The sequence below is a fragment of the Trichomycterus rosablanca genome, chromosome 13 (assembly GCF_030014385.1).
Source record: "Trichomycterus rosablanca isolate fTriRos1 chromosome 13, fTriRos1.hap1, whole genome shotgun sequence".
NCBI lineage: Eukaryota > Metazoa > Chordata > Actinopteri > Siluriformes > Trichomycteridae > Trichomycterus > Trichomycterus rosablanca.
In genome coordinates, this window is record NC_086000.1 from 4,991,016 (window position 1) to 5,015,875 (window position 24,860).

The window sequence follows — 24,860 nt, forward strand, 5'->3', positions numbered from 1 at the left end:
ACGGTATTTAAAAACTCCAGCAGCGCTGCTGTGCCTGATCCACTCATACCAGCACAACACACACTAACACACCAACACCATGTCAGTGTCACTGCAGTGCTGAGAATGATCCACCACCTAAATAATACCTACTCTGTAGTGGTCCTGTGGGGGTCCTGACCATTGAAGAACAGCATGAAAGGGGGCTAAGAGAGCATGTAGAGAATCAGATGGACTACAGTCAGTAATTGTAGAAATACAAAGTGCATCTATATGGTAAGTGGAGCTGATAAAATGGACAGTGTGTGTAGAAACAAGGAGGTGGTTTTAATGTTATGGCTGATCAGTGTACTGTCTGAGCATTTGAGGGTTAAGGGTCTTGCTCAAGGGTCCAACCTGGCCGGGTTTGAACCAGCAACCTTTAAATTACTAGTACAGTCCCTTAACCACTAGGCTAAAACTGCCCCTCATACCAAGATATCAAAGACTTCGTTGACGTCTTTGCCGCGTATCTCGACCCCGTTGATCTCTAAGACCTCGTCGCCCTCGTGGAGGAGTCCGCTCCGCTCTGCTGCGCCTCCTTTCACGATACGGCTGATGATCACGCTGTCCATGTCGTTCCTCACCGTGGCTCCCTGCACGCAAACACACACGTCCTAGATGTAGATCGTACAGAAAAAAGACCGGACTGGAACGGAATTGTAATCGTGGGATTTTCTTACCAGTGGGACGTCCTTCGCTTTCTCGATGCGTACTATCTTGACGGTCTCCCCTCCCCATTGTGTGAGGGTCTCGCACGAGCTGTCGAGAGCACCCAGGGGCTCTAGCTGCATCTCCTGCTCCGCCACGCTGTCATGTGCAAACAGAAGGGCCTACAAACAAACAGCGAGGCACCTTATGTTAACATGGTTTGCATAGTAGCCATACCACAGGCACACCTAGTCGGTTCGGGACACAGCCCAAAATGACAAGTTTTGTGTACGTGTGAGGATATTAAAGCTGGGACGGAGACTAACCTGCATGTGAGGGCTTTTCAGCAGCGTGCTCAGTTCTAGTCCTTCTTTCTGCGAGCCGCTGTGAAGCAAAGTCTGGACCTAATAAAAAAAAGCAATGAGACTTTGAGTCATTGATGGAAAGCACACAAAAAGGACTGGGGTTGAAAAACAATGTAGGAGTCGAATGGTGATAAACTCCGTCTGGGGAAATGAAAACAGAAAACCGGACCCACTGCAACCCTGACCAGGATAAAGCGGTTGTAAAAAGGAAAATGACATTAAAACATTATGCTTCACTATGGAGTGGCTCATCATGTGTGGTAAATGAAGTGTAAACGTAGGCTGACCTCGTGGACGAGGCCTTGAGCTCGGTCCGTGAGGGGATAAGGAGGACTGGGCCGGTTCATGTGCAGCGCCACGGCGTTGTGGATGTTGAAGGCCTTCTGGAAATCGGACTTCTGCACCAGCTGCAGCACCAGCTCCACGTCGGCCTGACTCTGAGTGTCACCCAGACAGTGCTGGACCTGCTTCAGAGACATCAGAAGCTCCTCCAGATCTGTCCAACACACACACACACACACACAATCGAATATCAGATTGATTGATATTAAACCCTGCAGTTGTTAATTCACTCAATTACTGTGAGAAGCACTTTGTAGTTCTACAATTACTGACTGTAGTCCATCTGTTTCTCTGCATGCTTTGTTAGCCCCTTTCATGCTGTTCTTCAATGGTCAGGACCCCCACAGGACCACCACAGAGCAGGTATTATTTAGGTGGTGGATCATTCTCAGCACTGCAGTGACACTGACATGAGTGGATCAGATACAGCATAGCTGCTGGAGTTTTTAAATACCGTGTCCACTCACTGTCCACTCTATTAGACACTCCTACCTAGTTGGTCCACCTTGTAGATGTAAAGTCAGAGACGATCGCTCATCTATTGCTGCTGTTTGAGTCGGTCATCTTCGAGACCATCATCAGTGGTCACTGGGTGCTGTTGGCTGGATATTTTTGGTTGTGTCTGATCCACTCATACCAGCACAACACACACTAACACACCAGCACCATGTCATTGTCAATGCAGTGCTGAGAATCATCTACCACCCAAATAATACCTGCTCTGTAGTGGTCCTGTGGGGGTCCTGACCATTGAAGAACAGGGTGAAAGGGGGCTAAAAAGGTATGCAGAGAAACAGATGGACTACAGTCAGTAATTGTAGAACTACAAAGTGCTCCTAGCTGATTTAATCTTACGGCTGATCAGTGTATACGAAAACACAGCACTACGATCCACAAAAATGCTAAACATGCACATACGATAAACAGTAAACGAAGAACAAAATGTAAATATGTAATGTAAAACCTGCATATAAATATTAAAATTGGTGTTATCAGCGATACCTAGATGCACTGCCTTTCGCCTTTCCAAGCCATAACTAAGCGCTAAAACGTGCAAAAATGAAGCATAAAACACAGAAAAAGGCGAGAACAAAGCGAGCCTCCTGACAAAACAGCAGATTTTGTCTGGTAGATCCGAAATCTATTAAATAGAGGTCCGTTAAATCAAGGTTGCTCTGTATTTTAATCAAAACCTAAACAGACGTTTAAACGTTCTGGCCGATCAACCGAACACGATCGTCTTATTAAAGTACCTACGTTTATTAAAGTGCTGAAAGCAGTAAAGCCGACATGTGACAACCTCGTTTAGCTCGGAAATCCCTCCCTCCTGAGCGATCAGGACGTGGAGAATGTCTTGGCACAGCACTTCACACAGGAGGAGTGAAAGTGGGAGCCGGATCCCTCTTAACCAAGTGGGTGGCTGATGTTAGATCTCAGATTCTTACGACACGACCTCTTACAACGTACACCAATCAGAGACACTCGGTAAAGGGAAGAATAGTCGTCGCTAGACTAAAAAAGTGGTCTGGCGGTGTGGTGCAGTGCGATGCGGTCAGTCCGGGCTAAGACGTGTGTGAGTGTCTCATGAGAGGCTTTTTTAATTAAGCTCCCTCTCGCAGAGCCCTTCGCTCCCTTCCTCAGGAATTTACCTTCATTTACTCTCACGTTCCCACACATCCACACACGGCTTGAGAAAACATTCATGATTGCAAAGTGACCTTATTTATCTTGAAGACAAATACCCGCCCCTTTTTGATATTAAAGGTTTGTCTGATCCCTGATTGCAGTCGAGGAGGGTATGTTGCGGCTCACAGCGTTCGAAGACCCCACCCACATAGTCCGGTCATCCCGCCCTAGCAGACATGGTGGTCAGTTAGTGTCTGCTGCAGGCTCTGCCAATTATGCCCGCTAGATGGCGCAGTTTCGATGCAATTGATAAAAGCGCATACACCGATCAGCCATAACATTAAAACCACCTCCTTGTTTCTACACTCACTGTCCATGTTATCAGCTCCACTTACCATATAGGAGCACTTTGTAGTTCTACAATTACTGACTGTAGTCCATCTGTTTCTCTGCATACTTTTTTAATCTGCTTTTACTCTGTTCCTCAATGGTCAGGACCCCCACAGGACCACCACAGAGCAGGTATTATTTAGGTGGTGGATCATTCTCAGCACTGCAGTGACACTCTCACGGTGGTGGTGTGTTAGTGTGTGTTGTGCTGGTATGAGTGGATCAGACACCGTGTCCACTCACTGTCCAATATATTAGACACTCCTACCTAGTCGGTCCACCTTGTAGATGTAAAGTCAGAGACGATCGCTCATCTATTGCTGCTGTTTGAGTTGGTCATCTTCTAGACCTTCATCAGTGGTCACAGGATGCTGTTGGCTGGATGTATTTTTGGTTGGTGGACTATTCTCAGTCCAGCAGCGCTGCTGTGTCTGATCCACTCACACCAGCACCATGTCAGTGTCACTGCAGTGCTGAGAATGATCCACCACCTAAATAATACCTGCTCTGTGGGGGTCCTGTGGGGGTCCTGACCATTGAAGAACAGGGTGAAAGGGGGCTAACAAAGCATGCAGAGAAACAGATGGACTACAGTCAGTAATTGTAGAACTACAAAGTGCTTCTACATGGTAAGTGGAGCTGATAAAATGGACAGTGAGTGAGGAAAGAAGGAAGTGGTTTTAATGTTATGGCTGATCAGACGGAATTCCTTTTCCATATTTTTTGCACAAAAGCAAATGTAGCCTGGCACAGGGAAATTTGCTTTAGCTATTCTGACGTACATCAGAGCATCTCTTTGCAAAGTGAATGTGTAGCTTGGGCTTTAGTCTGTACCTCATGTGCTGCCGGTTGCAGCCAAACACTCACCAGGCCAAGCGTGAGGATTATTTATGGTTTATAAAACAGCTGTAAGGCAGGTGATCGGAATAGTCAGATTCTTTGGGATGGACAGTGCTGACCTCTGTAACACTTTCTGGGTTGTTAGCAGCATTAATCATTGGCCTTCTTTGCCTGTAATAGGGTTAATAAGTGAGTTATAGTTTCATATGCATTTTACCCCCTTTCTTTCCTATTTTAGCGTAGCCGATCTGCTGCTGGGGACCCGGCGGCGTCCGAGGAGGGTCTACATCTGCGTGTGACGTCGGCTTTACGTACAGAGAGCCACGCCCCAGTCTCTGCGCTCCTCCACTTCTGGACAGGCACCCTGAGCAACCAAGGTCCTTACACACATCAGTAAAACCCACATCTGAGTCCGGTCTTTTCCCACTCAGCGGACTGGAGGCCAACTTGGCATGATGCAGGCATCAGAGGGCGCCCAGCCGCCCGGCAGCAGAGCCGAGATTCGAACCCGGGAGCTCAGAATCTTGGAGCTGGTGTGCTGGCGGATTATCCCCAAGTCATGGCAACCCATGGGTCACTTCCATGGCAGGTTTGTTCTCAATATTTCTATTCTATCTATCTATTTCCTCGGCTGCTCCCGTTGGGGTCGTCGGCGGATCGTGATCCGCATTATTGATTTGGCACGGTTTTTACGCCGGATGCCCTTCCCTATTTATCCGGGCTTGGGACCGGCACTACAATGCACCGGTTTAAGCATCCTAGTGGCTGGGTACCTATAGGACAATTCAGTGTCTTTAATTAGCCTGGCTGCATGTTTTTGGACTGTGGGAGGGAACCACAGCACCCGGAGTAAACCCACAGAGAAAGGACCCGGACCGCCCCACCTGGGGATCGAACCCAGGACCTTCTTGATGTGCTTCCACCGTGCCCGCCATATCAATATTTAAAAAACCATAATACATTAAAACTGCGCTTCCCCTGCAATGACATCATCACTCACCCAGTATCTTAGGATCCGCGCTGAGGACCTGCAGCGGCATCAGTGACCCCCCGGGACCCTCCAACGTCTCGAAGGTGGGGTTGTCGATGCCGACCTTGGGGTTCTGCGCCAGCTTCTTGAGCCGCGTGGAGGAATTGAGCTCCAGCTCCTGCCGGCTGCGGCCCTCCTCCTCTCTCCTCCTGCGGTCCTCCTGCTGCTGGCGGATGCGCTCCAGCTGGGCGCTGCGCCGCACGGGGAGCGTGCGGGAGCCCAGGTCGCCGGGACAGTCCACGGCCATCTCCCTGTGCCAGTGGCCGGGCGAATCGGGGGCGTCGCCGGTGCCCGCCGCGCGGTCCTCCGACTCGCTCAGGTGGCCGTTCATGTGGGAGGTGGTCATGGTGCGAGAGGAGGGGAGGCTGTGTTCGCGTGGGAGGGAGACGAGGCTCAGGAGGGATGAGTTCTGCATGATTGGAGGGTTGAGGCCATGACAGCGAGGTCAGGATTCAGCACCGGTACCGGAGAGGGAACATCACCTGGGAAGAGAGTTAAACAGACTTACATTATTAATCTGTACAGAATTAAATAATTTACATTAATAATTTATTGTTAACAGTTAGTTAACAATATTTGATGATATATAACCAAATGTATTAAACTGTGGCTACCACTGGCCTACTGGTAGAGCTGTGGGGAGAGCTTTGGACTATTGAACTGTTGGGCCTTTGAGCAAGGCCCTTAACCCTCTCACCTCTTGATTTGATTCTATTCAAATTCTATTCACAGACACGCTATTCTATGTTCTGCACATTTACCAATATCAGATTACTGTTAGCATTAGCATTTTAGCATTTTTTAACCAGGAATATGTTGCTCATGGGCAAACCTGCTCACACACAAGAGTGTAGACTCCTAATGTAATGCAGAACTTATGTGGTATGTACAAACAGACAAAACCCGCGTTGATACAGGGTTACCTTAGCCGGTAACGACACGCATTTGGCATTCACGCATGCTTTCATAAATCAACAACCTGGTAAAACAGGACTCCACTTTTTAAAATCCAACATACAATAGATAATATGGGTTTGAATTCATTTAATACGCCATCAGATGCATTTTTTGTATTTCGGGATTTTTCGCCCCTCATCTCCCAATCAAGTTACCATTGAGAACCTGATGTGGCTTGCTCACCATGCTTCCCCTCTGGCACGTGTCAAATCTGCGACCGCTTCTCGTTACCTGCCAGTGTTGGGTTCCCACACAGACCCATTTTAGACTTCATGTGATTCCACCCCACTCGCACAGGCACCTGGACCGGTCCAGGAGAATGCATAGGGTGGCGAGGTGGCGAGAGACTCCGTCCAAACTTCTCTCCTTTAAACATGGCCAACTGTGCTCGTGTGGGCGCCCGTCAAGTTTGGCGGCTCTACCGACATTACAACTAGTCACTTTTTGTGAAGTTGTACCAATTGTTTTAGGTGATAAACAGCCTGTATGAACTGACCTGTTGAAGGTTTTCCACAGCATATGGAAGGGTTTTATGATTTTCTAAAGTTTAAAGACATTCCAGAAAGAGCAGCTTGTTTGTCTTTGTAATGTTGTTGCAGAACAAAATGAGCCACTGCGGCTAACCTTAAATACGGGAGCACTTGAAAACGCATAGTATTTACTAGAGATGGAAGGATCGATCGGCTATGTATCGGTCGATTTTTAATCAAAATATGCGATCGGCCGATGTTTCTCAAATTTAGCCGATCCCGAGAGCCGATCGGGAAACAGTTTATGGTGTTCAGCTGCATGTGCGGACAGAAAACATGTCGTCAGTCTGGCAGTTTTTTACCGTATATGACACAGACTCTGCGGTTACATTTCATCTATAATTAATTCAAGACCTATGACAACTGCGCGATTTCAGTAACGCTATGCAGACAACATTTGTTCAATTTGCTGCTTTTCATTTAAAAATAATTCAAGATCTACATTTAAAGGTTGCAGTTTTTCATGTAAAATAACCCAGAGTCTGTGTTTAACAACTGCAATTATTTAATTTACTTTTATTCATTTTAAATTAATGAATGGTCTAAATATAATCATTGCTGTATTGGCTGTATTTGTTTGATTTACTTTGTTTATTTACTGCTAATTTTGTTAAAGATATTATGCTGTTTCACATGAGTTTGTTAAAAATGGTAATAAACCAGTTTAGACCATGTTTCATGTCTTGCTTGCGCTAAAAATTGCATGTTGCCCTGCCGTGGCATATAGCCCCGCCCTCGATCGGTATCGACTATCGGCCGATCGCGCTGAAAGGTGATCGGCGATCAGAATCGGCCTCAAAAACGCTGATCGGTCCATCTCTAGTATTTACCCAGTAATTGTACTAGGTCTCGACGTTGGGTTTATTCAGCATTTTAAACACACGCCGACCCGGTAAAGCCCTGGTTAGTATCTGGTTACGTGTCCATGTGTAAAATAGGCGATTCTGTCTTTTCTCAATTTCCTGTTTTACTGATAGGCTCCGCATATCAATTGGCGTCCTGCTGATCCTGATGGTGCCAGCTGTGCATGACAAACCAGATCGGCCCGTTATCTTATCCTTTATCAGCTACACTCTAGATGACGCACTTAAACCCAACCTTCAGTCCTCAACGCCCAAACCAATCAATATCCAAAGTTCAACTCTACAATCCTCTTAGGTTCCCAATTATAGACCTGAGTCACGCGTTCATGATCTCTTAAGTCGATTCATGATTCAGAAGCAAATGTGTGTTGCTCCAGTGCCACGACCGATAGGCGGGAATGGACCTACAGGGGTGGTCATGTGACATCCCGCCAAGAATAATGGATAACCTTTGTCCTTTGTCTCCCATCCTCCACAGCCGAGCACATTCCTAACTCTTCGGACTAATAACCCCCCCACCCCGGTAAGAATGTTACCTCCAGCACTGAAGCGGAAGCACCAGGCCATATTAAGGAGATATTACGTAATGCTACCCCAATGCGTGGCAACTACTAGCTGAGAGTGTCTAAAAAGTTTCCAAAAAAAGTATCACCCTCTGCCAGCCTGCATACTCGGCCGGACCCGTCTCCCTTCCTCAACTTTAGTGTCATCCCTCCTCATTCACTCCCCTGACCTCCACCTCCCGTCTGGCGGAGCGCTTTTTATTCCGCCGTGCCCGCCCCGGTCCCTCTCTGCTGGGAAGAGATTACTGTGCCACACCGCTGCCCGGGCGGCACCATGGCGACGGCTTTGTCAGCGGACGGGAGGTCCCGAGGCCCGAGGACGGGAGGGGGAAGACACACAAAGGCACCGAGAGACAAACACACGAGCGCTGCGAGGAGGACGGAGACAAGTTTTGGGGAAAAGAGGGGGAAGTTCAGTCAGGCCCGGGTCCCAGTTGTTCGATTCCTCACTCGCCTTTATCTCACTACGTTATCTCACTAATTAAATCTGCTTTTTTTCTTCTTCGTAATATCGCAAGACTGCAGCCACTACTCTTCACCAGTGATGGCAAAACATTGGTTCACACTTTTATGTTGTCCCGTATTGATTACTACAATTTTCTTTACTCTGGTCTACCAGCTAAAACAATCAAACTACGGTGCATACAACACTGTGCAGCAACAAAATAATCTGCCTGATCGCCACACGACCAGGATTTGGCAACACGACCAGCAGGGATCGTCTGTTCCGTATTTTTTGCAATGCAAGGCAAGGCAAGTTTATTTGTATAGCACCTTTCATACACAGTGGCAATTCAAAGTGCTTCACATAAGGAAAAAAAAAATAACTAAAAGCATTAAAACATTCCTGAGATCTAGAACCTCAGAAAGACTTCTTGCAAACATTTAGTTACAATTAAGAACATGAAATTAAAACAAGAGAGATAAAAAATTAATAACATGAAAAATTTAAAGAAAATATTGTAAAATATACCCTACAATTTAGTAAACATGAAATGAAAATGAGAGAGATAAGCAATTAAGAACATGAGAACTAAAGGAAACTATGGAAAATATACTCTACAATTTAGAGAATGTGAAAGTAAAACAAGAGAAGTACACACTATTATAAGGGATTAATTATACATATTAACGGGGAAATTACAGTACTAAATACTAACACTAGAGATGTACCGATCGGGGTTTTTGGCACTGATTCCGATCTCCGATCGGAGGGGTGGGGGTGTAGGTTTAGCAGTAAATAAAGTAAATAAACTTAAAAAGAGCCTCACAGTGAAGATAAACCGGAGCAGTGCGCGCGTGTGTGTGTGTGTGTGTGTGTGTGTGTGTTTGTGCCTTTAGAAGAGACGCTTTGTTCACAGTATCGCTATAAGTGATTCATTGATTCATGAGTCGATTCGTTTTATGTGAAGCGTAAGTTTCTCTTCTCGGTTATCTCTCCGTGTTTACTGTTATTAATTAAATGTCGTGGTTTTAAATAAACACCAGCTACTACAGAACATTCTGTGTGACTCTCTTACATTAAAAAGCTTCATTAAAAAGCTTCATTAAAAAGCTTCATTAAACTGGTATTACCACAGATCTGTAACCGAGTCAGACTCGTTCCGTCTAAGGAGCTAAAAGTTTTCTGATCCTAAAAGTTCAGCAGATGATCCTGAACTAACGAATTTGCTAATGAATAAACTTTTGCCTCTGATTGGCTCTGTAACGTCTTCTGTTCTCATCTACATCACAAGTAAGAACCACTCACGATTTACCAAAGTGAACCAGGAGTTTATATAACGTGCTGATAGAATCGACTCAGATGTGACCGGGTTGAATTATCTTTTTAAAGTAAATATTACAATCAGCAAAATTACATCGTAAGAGCTTTCACGATGGTTTCTGTACGATGGTTGATGAATGGTGATGTGATGGTTGGTGCTTCGTAGCTCAAAGTCTGGATCAATCCACTGAGCTGTTAACTTAACGTGATCTTTTATATATCACACGATCGGATCGGCTACTTTTAGGAAATATCGGCCGATCGCCGATAGCATATTTTGATTAAAAATCGGCCGATACCGATTCGTAGCCGATCGATCGTCCCATCTCTAACTAACACTATCCCACAGACTGACAGCAGACAAAGTAACTTATACTACCGGTCGTCACCAATAGTACAGTGTTCCAGTTCTACTGCCACACAGTGACGCTCATATAGTGATTTCGTTCATGGTGATATCTCTGTCTTACATAGACAGGCGTCCCAGACGTCTTCACTGTTAATCCTTAAACTACGGGTCAGGTGGAACACACAGCGTCACCTTTTCTAGCACTATGGGTCAGACAGTATCACACAGCGTCGTCTGATTCCCACCAAGTACTGATACAACACAGGCACTATGCAGCATTGGTATTATTATGGTTTGGCGTGGACGAAAAGGTTACAAATAGTGTAAAGATGTATTCTGATAGAAACTATATTCTGCCCCTGTCCCGTGTTTTTACACTCCTCCCCCAGGTTTCCAAACTCCATATCTTGCGTTCTCGTTGGCTGTGGTTCGACACCGCACTCACTGCCAGTCGGCCGACTGATCCGGATATCTAGCGAGCTAGATGCTTTTCTTCTCGGCAAGCCGCTCGGATCGAGTTGTTGAACAGTTCACACATAGTGACCGAGAGCCGAGTTTCCATCCCCGAGCAGGTGGCGCGGTGAGATTTTCCACTAGCACACCAGCTCCCCCTAGCAGGAACAATGGGCAGTGCCTGCAGCAGACAACATTGGCCAATAGTCTGCTGGGTGGGGAAAAGACTGGACTGAAAAAGGATGGGTAATTCTGGTTAGTAGCCTGAGGTGCCTGTACAGAAGTGGAGGAGAGACTGGCCTCAGGTACGAATCCACCGGAGTTTGGGCGAATAAGAAGTCGGTGAACTGCGCACACAAGGCAAAAATATACCATCGGACACGACTGGGGTCCCCAAGAGTGGAAGACTAATTGGCTAGGCTAAATTGGGAGGAAAAGGAAGAAGCTAATATGTGTGTACCTTTTAATTTGAAAATCTGCTTATTCTGCTTGTGGTACACTGTATGGCCAAAGGTACGTAGAAACCTCAGCTAATTATTGACTTCAGGTATGTCAGTCACACCCATTACTAACAGGTGTTTATAAGACACGTTTCTGTTACAGCATGTCTGCCAACTGCGAACCAGGCCTTCTCATTACAAAGGGTCCGAGTCCAGTCACAGGCCAGAGATGTTCACAAGTCACAAAATACGAGTCGAGTCACGAGTCTTTAGGCTAGAGTCCGAGTCGAGTCACGAGTCTTCAGGCTAGAGTCCGAGTCGAGTCACGAGTCTTTAGGCTAGAGTCCGAGTCAGGTCACGAGTCTTTAGGCTAGAGTCCGAGTCAGGTCACGAGTCTTTAGGCTAGAGTCCGAGTCGAGTCACGAGTCTTTAGGTTAGAGTCCGAGTCAGGTCACGAGTCTTTAGGCTAGAGTCCGAGTCAGGTCACGAGTCTTTAGGCTAGAGTCCGAGTCAGGTCACGAGTCTTTAGGCTAGAGTCCGAGTCGAGTCACGAGTCTTTAGGTTAGAGTCCGAGTCGAGTCACGAGTCTTTAGGCTAGAGTCCGAGTCAGGTCACGAGTCTTTAGGCTAGAGTCCGAGTCAGGTCACGAGTCTTTAGGCTAGAGTCCGAGTCGAGTCACGAGTCTTTAGGCTAGAGTCCGAGTCGAGTCACGAGTCTTTAGGCTAGAGTCCGAGTCGAGTCACGAGTCTTTAGGCTAGAGTCCGAGTCGAGTCACGAGTCTTTAGGCTAGAGTCCGAGTCAGGTCACGAGTCTTTAGGCTAGAGTCCGAGTCAGGTCACGAGTCTTTAGGCTAGAGTCCGAGTTGAGTCACGAGTCTTTAGGCTAGAGTCCGAGTCGAGTCACGAGTCTTTAGGCTAGAGTCCGAGTCAGGTCACGAGTCAATATAATCTACACAAAACATATATTGGAAATGTAGCATAGAAATAAACAAATAATCTGTAAGTTCAGATAAAAAACAACAGATTAGCGACTGTATTTTGCCGATTTACTTGGTGCCTTTACTTTCCTCCTCATTGTGTAAATGAATGTAATTTCAGTAACAAGAAGGTTCCAGTTAAAAGCTTAAACTGATACGTTTTGTTAACATTGCAAAACAAAACCGAGCGATAAATCACATAGCAAAAAAAAAATCATAACCACTGCTTACCTTAGCTTCTGTTCTTCCAGATGCTATTACATTTATAACCGTGTGTCTTTATATTTATTTATAACTATTAGGAATAGAATCTGTTATTTTCTAAAAGTGCTTATAATTAAAAACCTCCAAACTTTTCCCGGTCGTGAAGTAAAACATGAACTCGTTAGAAAGCCGATCAAGCGTTTCATCGACAATCATCTGTGTGACGCAAACTGAATAGATACAAATAACAGCATCAGAAGGTCAAAGCCAAAGTCTTTCAACCATTAGCGCCAATTCTGTAGGAGCGTTCCATTCACCCCAGTTGTTCCTGTGAAGTGCACTACGTAGGGTATTCCACCATTTTAAGTGAGATTCCAATCCAAAGGTAACAAAAATGTTCAAATGACGTGAACTGTGTAGGGAGGAGGGAGCGACGCTTCATCACTACACCGGAAGCTGGCTGTAACATTTACCCCTTGTGTGTGTTACGGGTTAAGATGGCCGGAGCGTTATTAGAGAGCAGAATATTTAACATAATAATAATTATATATATATATATGTGTGTGTGTGTAATGGTCACACGTAACTAATGTTAACACATGTTGACGCTAGCGACTCGTTCACGAGTCATTTTTTGCGAGTCATGAGTCGAGTCCGAGTCATTTGAAACGAGTCCGAGTCGAGTCTGAAGTCGCCGTGTGACTCGAGTCCCCATCTCTGCCACAGACGCATGCCAAACGCTGTTTTCAGGAGAGCTGAGCACGAGAATGGAATGTTTCAGCATGCAGGAATGAATGAGACACACACCGATTCCAAACCGCTCCAGTAACGACCGACGGTTCTGAGGCCAGATCGAAGCAGTGAAAAAAAAAAAGAACAATCCCATGATGCAAAGGGCAGGAATGCAAAGCAGCCTGGGAACAACATTCCTCAGTAGATTAGACAAAAAGGAGTCTATTGTAGTGCGGGCTGATTGATGACGCAACACACAATGAGACGGGGGATACTGGGGATCAGTGCGTGACTCCCATTGATCTCAGAATGAACCCGACTAGTGCAGGTGAAAAGAAGCGGTCGATACTACACGTGTCGGAGAGGTTTGACCCTAGTCGGACAAAATAAATGTAGGTGGTTGGGAAGAGTTTAGCAAGCAAGTCTTTATGATTACGGCCATTAACCTGTCTAATTTTTTTTGGATCGTAGTCAGCGTTAGTTCTCCCCTCTCCACCCAAAAAAGAGAGACTCTAACATAACCACAAACACGTCACATGTTCTTAACTTGTGTGTCTCATCACAAAAGTGCTTCTGATAAGACCTAGCTTTGAGCTTCTGCCAGAAATGACTGGATCATGATCTGCCCAGTGGACAAACGTTCATCACGTCAGCCAAAGCAAAGCCAGAATATCCCAGAATTCCATGCTTTATTTATGTATGTAAGGGCTGAAGCTGTACGCTACACACCGTCGACCTAATGCGTGCTGCCGCGCTCAAGACAATCCGAACAAGGAGCTTTTCGGTACTGAAGGAACCCCTTCCCCCGCTTCATGAGACGCCACTTGGCCTATATCCGAAAGCCATAAACAGACCAGGAGGCACAGACCACCTGCCACTCGAGAGCTTAAGTAGTCTACTCCAAATCTTTCGGGTCCATTCAGTGCCGGGCTGGCAGACGATTAGCGGCCTCACGGCTTTACGTGCTGCGTAATTGATTCGGGGATTCGGGACGAGCACTTCTTGTTCTTGTCCCCGATCGATGAATCACACCAAGTATAGGAGGCCTGCGTGTAGATCAGTTACATCACACTTCAAACGGCGTGCCTGGACGGAGCAGGAAGCCGGAGCAGGACGCGTTCGGGCAGGTAGCTTGTTCAGCAGGTTCACAACAATGAGCAGGTGTTTTGAACCCTGGCAGGTGCACGAGCCAAGACTTGATGAATGCTGCCTAGCTTTACCACACTGATCGTTTCCCTCCCAATCTAGTCGTATCCAATTACCCGATTGCATTACGCTTCCTCTCTACTGATGTTGACCTCCACCCTGATTGAGGACAGCAAGACTGACACACACACCCACTCAGACACGTGTGCAGTAGCGACTGCATCTTTTCACCTGCACAGGGAGAGTTCATATGTAAATCAGCTTTGTGTACGGAGACACACACCCTGATCCTCTGTGCAGGCGCCATCAATCAGCCAGCAGAGGTCGTTGTTGTATCCTCTCCGGCACCCTGCCCTTGAACAACAATCATTTACATTTTCAGCATTTAGCAGACGCCTTTATCCAAAGCGACTAACATTACAGTTACAGTATACAGTCTGAGCAATTGAGGGTTAAGGGCCTTGCTCAAGGACCCAACAGCAGCAACCTGGCAGTGGTGGGGCTTGAACCAGCGACCTTCTGATCACTAGTCCAGTACCTTAACCGCTAGGTTGTTCGTGTAGGCGCCCAGCCCGTCAGTTCAAGTGTTAATGTCAAACACAGTCAGTCATGGACGATTTTGCATCTCCAATTCACCTCACTTGCATGGCTTCGGACTACGGGAGGAAACCTACGCAGACACGAGGAGAACATGCAAACTCCACACAGAAAGGACCCGAAGCGCTGCACCTGGGAATCGAACCCTGGGAGACGACAGCGCTACCCACCGAGCCGCCGTGCTGCCCGAGTGTCAATACAAGCGTGATAAAAATACCGTAAATCAGAGGCTCTCGAACACGGACATGGTGGTTATTAAAGTTCTACCAGGTGGAACTCAAGACGTCTTGAATATTTGGAATCTTACTTTGGCCAGAAATCCAACATTACGTCATGGCTAAGGGGAAGAAATGCCAGAAAAATAATAATAATGGCAACCCTGAAGGATTAGAAACACATGTTGAGAAAAAGAGAACATAAGGTTCCGATTTAAAACCCAACACAACACCACAGGTATCAGGTACAAACTAAATTTCAGTTATCGGTTCACTTATCGGTGTATTTGTATGGTAATGCCTTTCCATACAAATACAATATATGACCAAAAGTATTTGGACACCTGACCATAAGCTTGGTCCGACATCATATTCCAAAAACCAATGGTATTAAAACAGAGTGACTTCTGTCTGTGCACATTTGCACCCATTAAGTCGAAAGATGACTGCGTTTGTATGGCTGGGCGCTGATGTTGGTCAAGAAAACCTCAACTGATGTTCCAGTTCATTCCGAAGCTGTTCAGTGGGACTCGGGTCAGGGATCTATGCAGGCCACTGGACTTTATAGACCTTGCTTTGTGCACAGGAGCACAGTAATGCTGGAACAGGAAAGCGCCCTTCCTAAACTCTAGCTGCATATACTTTCCTTTTATTAATTGATTTATTACACCTGTTAGCGACTGTTGTGGCTGTAACACATTAATTCAAACAATTCAACTCAACATTACTTTTATTACCATCTTGACGAGCTACAAACACAGAAGTCCTTTATCTCGGTCACAAGACCCCTTTTGTTTCTATGCCCCCCCCTGCAATCTCCCAGACCACACACTGAAGTCAACAGTGCAATCGCGCAAGAGAGTAATCAAGTGGAGCATTTATCTAAACCACCCAAGTCTGTCTGGCCTGGTGACATTAGCATTAGCATACAGCTTGCATCACGGTGAAGAGCTTGCAGACATGAAACGACTTGTCCTGAGGAGTGGCAGGATTGTAAGGAGGGGACAAGACAGCTGAACACGCCAGTGACAATGTCTTTACTCCATAAGCCCTTTCAGTAAAAACATACCCATGAGTAGGGCTGGGTGACGTTTACTTATTAGTGGATGGATGGATGGATAAAACACAATATAACGTATAGTATAATACTATATTCAATTTCTATATAACACACTAAAATACATCCACATGTATATCTACATGCATATTATATATTTATGTTAACGCCCAACAGTGGCAACCTATCAGTGGTTGTAACCACTAAGCTACAACTGTCCATTGAATATACACATACACTGACCCAGCACTTACAGGTGAAGTGAATAACACTGATTATCTCTATTAGTGGGGGGGATATATTAGGCAGCAAGTGAACATTTTATCCTCAAAGTTGATGTTAGAAGCAGGAAAAATTATCAAGCGTGAGGATCTGAGCGAGTTTGACGAGGGCCAAATTGTGATGGCTAGACGACTGGGTCAGAGCATCTCCAAAACTGCAGCTCTTGTGGGGTGTTCCTGGTCTGCAGTGGTCAGTATCTATCAAAAATGGTAGACCGGCGACAGGGTCATGGGCGTCCAAGGCTCATTGATGCACCTGGGGAGCGAAGGCTGGCCCGTGTGGTCCGATCCAACAGACGAGCTCCTGTAGCTCAGACTGCTGAAGAAGTTCATGCTGGTTCTGATAGAAAGGTGTCAGAATACACAGAGCATCACAGTTTGTTGTGTATGGGGCAGCAAAAAGGGGACCAAGACAATATTAGGAAGGTGGTCATAATGTTATCTGTCTATCTATCCGTCTGTCTGTCTATCTTATGGACTTATTATTAACACCAAGTGTGTGTCGTAACCACTGTGCGAAGCTAAATGAAATAGGAATAGTAAAACAAAAAACAACAACCACCACCAATCAATTTCCAGGAAGGAAAAGGATGAAAAATTAACCTGTAGCCAAAGCATGAATTATCAATAGCCGAAGACCTTAAATCTGACTGGAGCAAAGCACATCACATGAGTACAGATTAACCACAATGACCAGCACAAACACGCTAGTCCCGAAACTCAATAGTCCCGAAATATCAATATTTCACTGCAAAATCAAACAAAAAAAGGAAGCTTAAATTGCTATTCAACAGTCATGGATTATAAGTACATTAACAATGCCCCGATGAGCAATGTTGACTACTAGTACCTGACTGACTAAGAGAAATGCTTTTAAGATTTCAGGAGGGGTTTAAAAGGCTCAGCCGAAGCACTTACACTTCCATGACCATAGTGGAGAATAAACAGACCAGGATTTTTATCTTCTCTAAGGCTTCTGCTCAGCATTCCAACACTCAGACTTAAAAAAAAAAAAAAAGTCCAGATTCCTGGGCTCTCGGCATCTGATAAAGTACCATCGAGTACCAGGGGGAGGACGTGAGTGAGAAAGTCTGAGCGAGAGAAATGGAGAGCGTAGAAATGGGGAAGCCGTTGCCATGAGGGTAATAAAATATGCTTCTGGGGAACTACCAGAAGCCGCGTGCCAAAATCATTACGCGATTCGTTACAGTCCACAAACCAAACTGTATTTAAACCCTTAATTGTCACAAGATTATCAAAAAACAGCCAAGCACGCAGTTGGTTTTGTCAAAAACAGATCGCTGGGTGTGCATGACCTTCAGGTTCTATTGTAGATATAGGGTGGTAGTTGTTAATATGTAAACCATGACTAGCGCTCCATGTCCATTTCACACAGAGGAACAGGGACAGGGTTCTATATGAATGTTCACAGCTTGGGAATGGAATGACCAAAGAAGATAGGTGTCCACATTGTTTGGCCACACAGCAATGTCCAGTGGTAATCAATCTTAATCACAAATGACCAGTAATGGTTCAACAGCTCCTAAAGAATCATCAGCCTGATAAGCAGTAGCCACCACAGGCTACATTCTGGCAAAACAAGGCAGGATTTTCTCAACCCTAAACAAAGTCTTCCATTCAGGTAAACAGTCTGGGAGCGATAGCTCAGCGTCTGAGCGTCAAGTTTTTTTAGCCTGATTTAATACTGTGCAAATGCCTTTTGTAGACCAGCATCTGGACTAGCATTACTGTCGGGAGTGTTTGTATAGTGTAAGCAGTTCAGTGACCCAGTCGACAATCATTCATTCGAGGCACTGATTCTCTAGCATGTTAGAAACACACACACACACACACACACACCTGTATATACAGTATATTGGGACACAGGGTTTGAATAAAAATAATGACTAAAGGATATTTTAGTTGAATAGTAATACTAGACCGAAGGTAAAAAACTAAACATCTGAAATTACTGAACTTTAAGGACCTGATGGTTAAAGTGGGGACAAGTTTCCTCTAAACAAGAGCAAGGAGCAAAGAATCCAGAATCATTTTAAGTACAGCGGTACCTTTGAAGCTCAACGCCCTTGTACCCTTAAACTCAACGTGTTCAGTTTGCTTTTTAAAACTTTATTTATTTAATTTCAAATTAAAAATGAACAGTCGCACCGTTCAGCGCTCGGCTTGACCGGTGCGGTAAAACGTCATCAAAGTGCGCATATGAGACGAATCTACATTTGTGTGAAATAACCGTCAGATTCAGTCTGAAAGCTCCACGTGTTCACATCTGTGTTTATCTGGATTCTCCTCACTGTTTCACTTTTAAACTTGTGTTACACCTCGAGGTTCTAAGAAATTGTAAGAATCAGCTTTTTATTTCAGTGTTTTCATTATTATTATATTAGTGTTATTTTAGTGTATACGTGTCAAAAACAACCCTATGGTTTTACATGAACCTAAAGTATATGCAGTTTCACAGGACCGTGGAACGTATTAACAGGTTTTCCATTCATCTCTACGGGAAAAAAATACCTTGAAACTCAACACAACTCTCAGAACCAACTGACGTTGAGTTTCAAGGTACCACAGTATTTTAAAATAGTACACCGTCACTAGAGTTGCTAGTATTGTGAACATGTTCAATAAACGTTATGATGTTTGGGATACACCTTCCCCTATCTCTTATACACATTTGCATATTTCATACTATAGTATTTCTCACGTCTTCTGTACTTTCTAACTCTTGTCCTTCTGTATTACTTTACCTAATCTCTTTCTTTGTACTAAAATAAAAAGCACTTCATAGACCTGAATACTAACACACTCAAGTCACTTAAGTCAAGGTTTGGTAGAAGCAAGTTGAATCACTAGTACAACATACTGTAAAATATGAATAAATAAACAGCTTGGTACTTGGTACCAATCAATTATCAATAATAAAATATGTTGAAACTGGTACAATACATGTCAGATGTTACATGCCGTACTGTTTTTAAACTAAGCTGCAATATGTGCCCAGCCTTGAGGTGGACGAGCCGCAAAAACGCTCATCATGTAACAGTGTTTTGTCAGCCAAGAAAAAGAAAGCAAAATTATCACCAGTGCATTAAATAAAACACCTCCAAGTGACCTAAATGAAATGTTAAGTCTGTTTCTGAAACATCTATTTCCTAGACGAGTATTCTGGTTTTGAGTGGGCTGTGGGCATAGCTGCATGCGATCTTAGCCCTGTTTATTTCAGCCTTTCTCCAGATGCCAAATCTCATTAAGGATTATCTTAGTCTAAGTTTAAAGACTGAACGTTCGTAGACCTGCCTAATGTATAAACACACTACATCAGGCAAAGCAACAGGAGGAAAACAAATGTGTCATTATGTCTCATGACACAAACAGATCAGGGAAAATTCCAGGTCTAGACAGTGCTGTGGACCCAAGGCGTTTTGTTACATTAGGGAATGAAAGTGAGGGTTAGATGCCAAAATCCTGGTGAATCCTCTCCTGTAGTGGTAGATCAGGGAAGTCGAAACAAGACAGACTGAATATGTCACTGTCCATTTTATCAGCTCCACTTACCATATAGAAGCACTTTGTAGTTCTACAATTACTGACTGTAGTCCATCTGTTTCTCTGCATGCTTTGTTAGCCCTCTTTCATGCTGTTCTTCAATGGTCAGGACCCCCACAGGACCCCCACAGAGCAGGTATTATTTAGGTGGTGGATCATTCTCAGCACTGCAGTGACACTGACATGGTGGTGGTGTGTTAGTGTGTGTTGTGCTGGTATGAGTGGATCAGACACAGCAATGCTCATGGAGTTTTTAAACACTGCACTGTCGCTGCTGGACTGAGAATAGTCCACCAACCGAAAATATCCAGCCAACAGCGTCCTGTGACCACTGATGAAGGTCTAGAAGATGACCGACTCAAACAGCAGCAATAGATGAGCGATCGTCTCCGACTTTACATCTACAAGGTGGACCAACTAGGTAGGAGTGTCTAATAGAGTGGACAGTGAGTGGACACACTGTCTGATCCACTCAAACCAGCACAACACACACTAACACACAATCACCATGTCAGTGTCACTGCAGTGCTGAGAATCATCCACCACCTAAATAATACCTGCTCTGTGGTGGTCCTGACCATTGAAGAACAGCATGAAAGGGGGCTAAGAGAGCATGTAGAGAAACAGAAGGACTACAGTCAGTAATTGTAGAACTACAAAGTGCTTCTATATGGTCAGTGGAGCTGGAAAAATGGACAGTGAGTGTAGAAACAAGGAGGTGATTTTAATGTCATGGCTGATGATATTTTACACAGTTGGGAAACTATTAGTTATGTGGTTATGTGTAAGGGCTTCTGATTATCTGCCGAAACAGATAGTGACGTCCTGACTGAAACCGAGCTGACTCTCTGCGAGACAGGAATGTGAAATGTCGTAGGACGACTATCTGTTCTAAGTGTACACAACTGGTGTCAAGTCAGATATCACAATCAGTCAAAGCACAAACCGCATCGCTAGGGTTGAACAAACAATGAAACTGAAACTTTGACTGTTCTGGATTAGTATCAGTACTAAAAGCAATGCTCAGTATTAGTTCAGTATTACTGCTGGACAGTGATCACACTAAGTCGTCTATTAAAACATATCAATGAACCTGAATAGGTAAAGATTATTCTATATTGGTCTAACCAACACTCACTCACTCACTCTCTTAACCGCTTATCCAATTAGGGTCGTGGGGGGTGCTGGAGCCTATCCCAGCTTTTCAATGGGCGCAAGGCACACAGTAACACCCTGGACGAGGCACCAGTCCATCGCAGGGTACACACACACACATACCATTGACCTGGACTATCAATTTCCTTGTCTGCTCCCGCTAGGGGTCACCGACGGATCGTGGTCCGCATTATTGATTTGGCACAGTTTATACGCCGGATGTCCTTCCTGACACGACCCTCCCTATTCATCCGGGCTTGGGACCGGCACTACAATGCACTGGTTTATGCATCCTAGCAGCCAGGTACCTATAGGGCAATTCAGTGTCTCCAATTAACCTGACTGCATGTTTTTGGACTGTGGGGGGAAACGCACGCAGACACGGGGAGAACATGCAAACTCCGCACAGAAAGGACCCGGACCGCCCCGCCCGGGGATCGAACCCAGGACCTTCTTGCTGTGAGGCGACAGCGCTACCCACTTAGCCAACGTGCCGCCCAAAAATAAAACTGGACTACGATCCAGCTAATTCTTGGACGAATACAAAAACCGTCTAGCCACAGTGTAGCTTTTAAGAGCATGAATGCCAACGTTGTAGGAGCAATTAAAAATGAAGAGCCCTAGTATTTTTCTTCATGCTTTAAAGTAAGCACCTTGCAGATAGATTAAAAAAACATGGTAATGAATAGTGTGTATTGTGCAGCTATGGTAGAGACAGACATCAGCATATAAGCAATAAAAGTCCCAAATTAGGACGTATTCATTAACAGCTGTAATCTGCTTTGAATAAAGGTGTCTGCTTAATGCAATAAACAAATGGAAATTTTACTTCCTACGTTGTTTATCTGATCGGATCTGGTTTTGGATCAGACTTCACTGTATTAGTTAGTTCCAAACATAACGCTTTGATCCCACAATGAGTAGGTCAAACGTAGGTCTGTTTAGTCTATTCAAATTACAATTGACCCAATTACTTCTGTTCATGTGCACTGTTTTACATACTCTGGCACTTCCCTTAGATACACTTCCCTTAAAAATCAACACACACAGCCCGAGCCCAAGCTTGATGATTCAACAACAATGATGGTACACACTAAAAAGATTATATTGGAAGTACCTGCACTAAATACATATGGTAGGATACTGCAACATGCTAGACAACAAGAGTCAATAAGTATGCAGACTGTTGATTCAATATACAATAAACAAATAATCCAGTGCAATGATGGATGTGCAAATAGCTGCAATGGCAGGTTTTAGAGTTTTAGAGTGACACCTGTAAAGATCTACATGGGAACGAGTACATCAAACACAGAACCATGACAGCTTTAATGACAGTAAATGAATGGACTGCACAGCATCTCTGTACATTTTCTCTGATGTTTGCTCAACTGGTTGACATAAGAAGACAGATGAGGAACGAACCCCAAACATCATCTTTTAATACCAGTCTACAAGCACTGGATCAGTTTTGGCTTGCCAATTGAATATCATTACAAACAGTCTGTTCACATAGGACAGGTTAACTTATCACTGATTTATCCAACTTCCCTGCAACGATGGATGTTTGCTCGTTTGTTTATTTATTTATTAGGATTTTAACGTCATGTTTTACACTTTGGTTACATCCATGACAGGAACGGTAGTTACTCATTACACAAGATTCATCAGTTCACAAGGTTATATCAAACACAGTCATGGAGAATTTAGTGTCTCCAGTTCACCTCACTTGCATGTCTTTGGACTGTGGGAGGAAACCGGAGCATCCAGAGGAAACCCACGCAAACTCCACACAGAAAGGACTCGGGCCACCCCACCTGGGGATCGAACCCAGGACCTTCTTGCTGTGAGGCGACAGTGCTACCCACTTAACCACCGTGCCGCCCCAACGATGGATGTGCAAATAGGCGCAATGGCAGGTGGATGGTAAATAGCAACATGTTACCATTTGAGGTACAGCTTTGGGTAGTGATTCTGATGTTAGTCTGGAATTATAAAATACACTTGTGAAGTTTACAAGATCTACATGGGAACGAGTACATCAAACACTATGACTATGACAGCTTGAATGACAGTAAATAAATGATTTATGACAAGAAATTAATGGACTTTACAGCATCTCTACATTTCATCTGATGTTTGTGCAATGCTGGTTGGCATAAGAACATCAGCTTTTAATACCAGCCTACAAACATTGGATCAGATTTGGCTTGCCAACTGAATATCCATTACTAACAGTTTGTTCACATAGGACAGGTTAACTTATCATCGGTTTAAAAACCTTCCCTGCAACGATGGATGTGCAAACAGGCAAAATGGCAAGTAGATGGTAAATACCAACATGTTACCATTTGAAGTACACTTGTAAAGTTTACAAGATCTACATGGGAATGAGTACATCAAACACTGAACCATGACAGCTTAAATGACAGTAAATGATTGTTTTATGAGAATAAATGAATGGACTATATAGCATCTCTGTACATTTCAAAACTGGTTGTCAGAAAACAAATCAGGAACGAACCCCAAACATCAGTGAAATGAACAAACAATAAAACTGAAACTTTGACTGTTCTGGACCAGTATCAGTACTAAAAGCAATGCTCAGTATTATCACAAAAACAAAAAAGCTCGTTTTGCTTGTTTTACTGCTGGACAGTAATCACACTATGTTGTCTACTAAAACAAATCAATTATCCTTAAGAGGTAAATATTCTCCTACATTGGTCTAACCAAAATGCATCATTTTAAATATCATAACTAATAAAACTGGACCATGATACAGCTAATTCTTGGGCGATATACACTTGTAAAGTTTACAAGATCTACATTTTTTTAGAAGAAATGAATGGACTATAGGGCATGTCTGTACATTTTACCTGATGGTTGCTCAAGAACATCATCTTTTAATACCAGCCTACAAACACTGGATCAGTTTTGGCTTCCCAACTGAATATCCATTACAAACAGTCTGTCCACACAGGACAGGTTAACTTATCATTGATTCATCCAACTTCCCTGATCCTTTTGCTTACCGTTTAACACCAGTTCACACATTAAATCACACACAAGAGACGGTTGGTAAAGCTTGGAAGTCAAGCCTTCCAAGTCATTAAACCAATAAACCATGAAGGTCAAAACTTTCCATAATCATCAACACACTGGACTCATAAACCAGACTAATCTGCCTTCTAAAGTAATACTGTCAGATGACTTAGGACTGATTCAGACCAATGTTAATCTCGACTCTCGGTTAATATTGAACTTAATTTAACAATAATTCGTTTCAAGTTTGTGAATTCACACCTTCGTAGGTTTAATGCAACAGGTTCCTCTACCGACCGCTAACTAGCAGCTTAAAGTTAGCCGTTTCCCCGCTCGCCTCACAAACATACACACACAAACGAAGACGAATTAACCGAACAACTCTTAACATTAAAAACACAAAACTAAAACAAATAACAGAACTAATGACCCAAAAAAGTTTAAAGTTAGGCTTCGTTTCAGGTTTTAAAGTAGCTAAGCTAACAGGCTAGCCGCTGACTTCTCCTCCCGAACCTGAAACGCTGCTCCTGGCAACCTGTTGCAAAGCAGCTTAAACACTAAACACACAACTTTCTATTTCCTTACTAAAATAAACAAGTAAACAGTTCGTTACTTACCTCTTGGCTCAAATGTTCGATATTCACCTCCAGGTACTGTAATATATTCCAAATAAGCGTTTTTAAAGGCAATATATATGAGCCGCCGA

General features: G+C 44.2%; 1 protein-coding gene across 2 annotated transcripts in view; it reads right to left on the minus strand.

Annotated features, from left to right (window-relative positions):
• The window catches only part of pals1a (protein associated with LIN7 1, MAGUK p55 family member a), a 34,900-nt gene extending 10,040 nt beyond the window's left edge, over positions 1–24,860 (minus strand). The window contains exons 1-6 of one of the 2 annotated variants that reach the window (XM_063007222.1): positions 24,772–24,860; positions 5,233–5,744; positions 1,322–1,530; positions 996–1,073; positions 702–851; positions 453–614 (exon numbers count right to left, since the gene is read on the minus strand). In XM_063007222.1, coding sequence (XP_062863292.1) covers positions 453–614; positions 702–851; positions 996–1,073; positions 1,322–1,530; positions 5,233–5,677 — 1,044 coding nt within the window. In that variant the 5' untranslated portion in view covers positions 5,678–5,744; positions 24,772–24,860. Of the gene's footprint in view, positions 1–452; positions 615–701; positions 852–995; positions 1,074–1,321; positions 1,531–5,232; positions 5,745–17,308; positions 17,355–24,771 lie in introns of those variants that run through there. The other variant, XM_063007223.1, reaches the window with a different exon arrangement.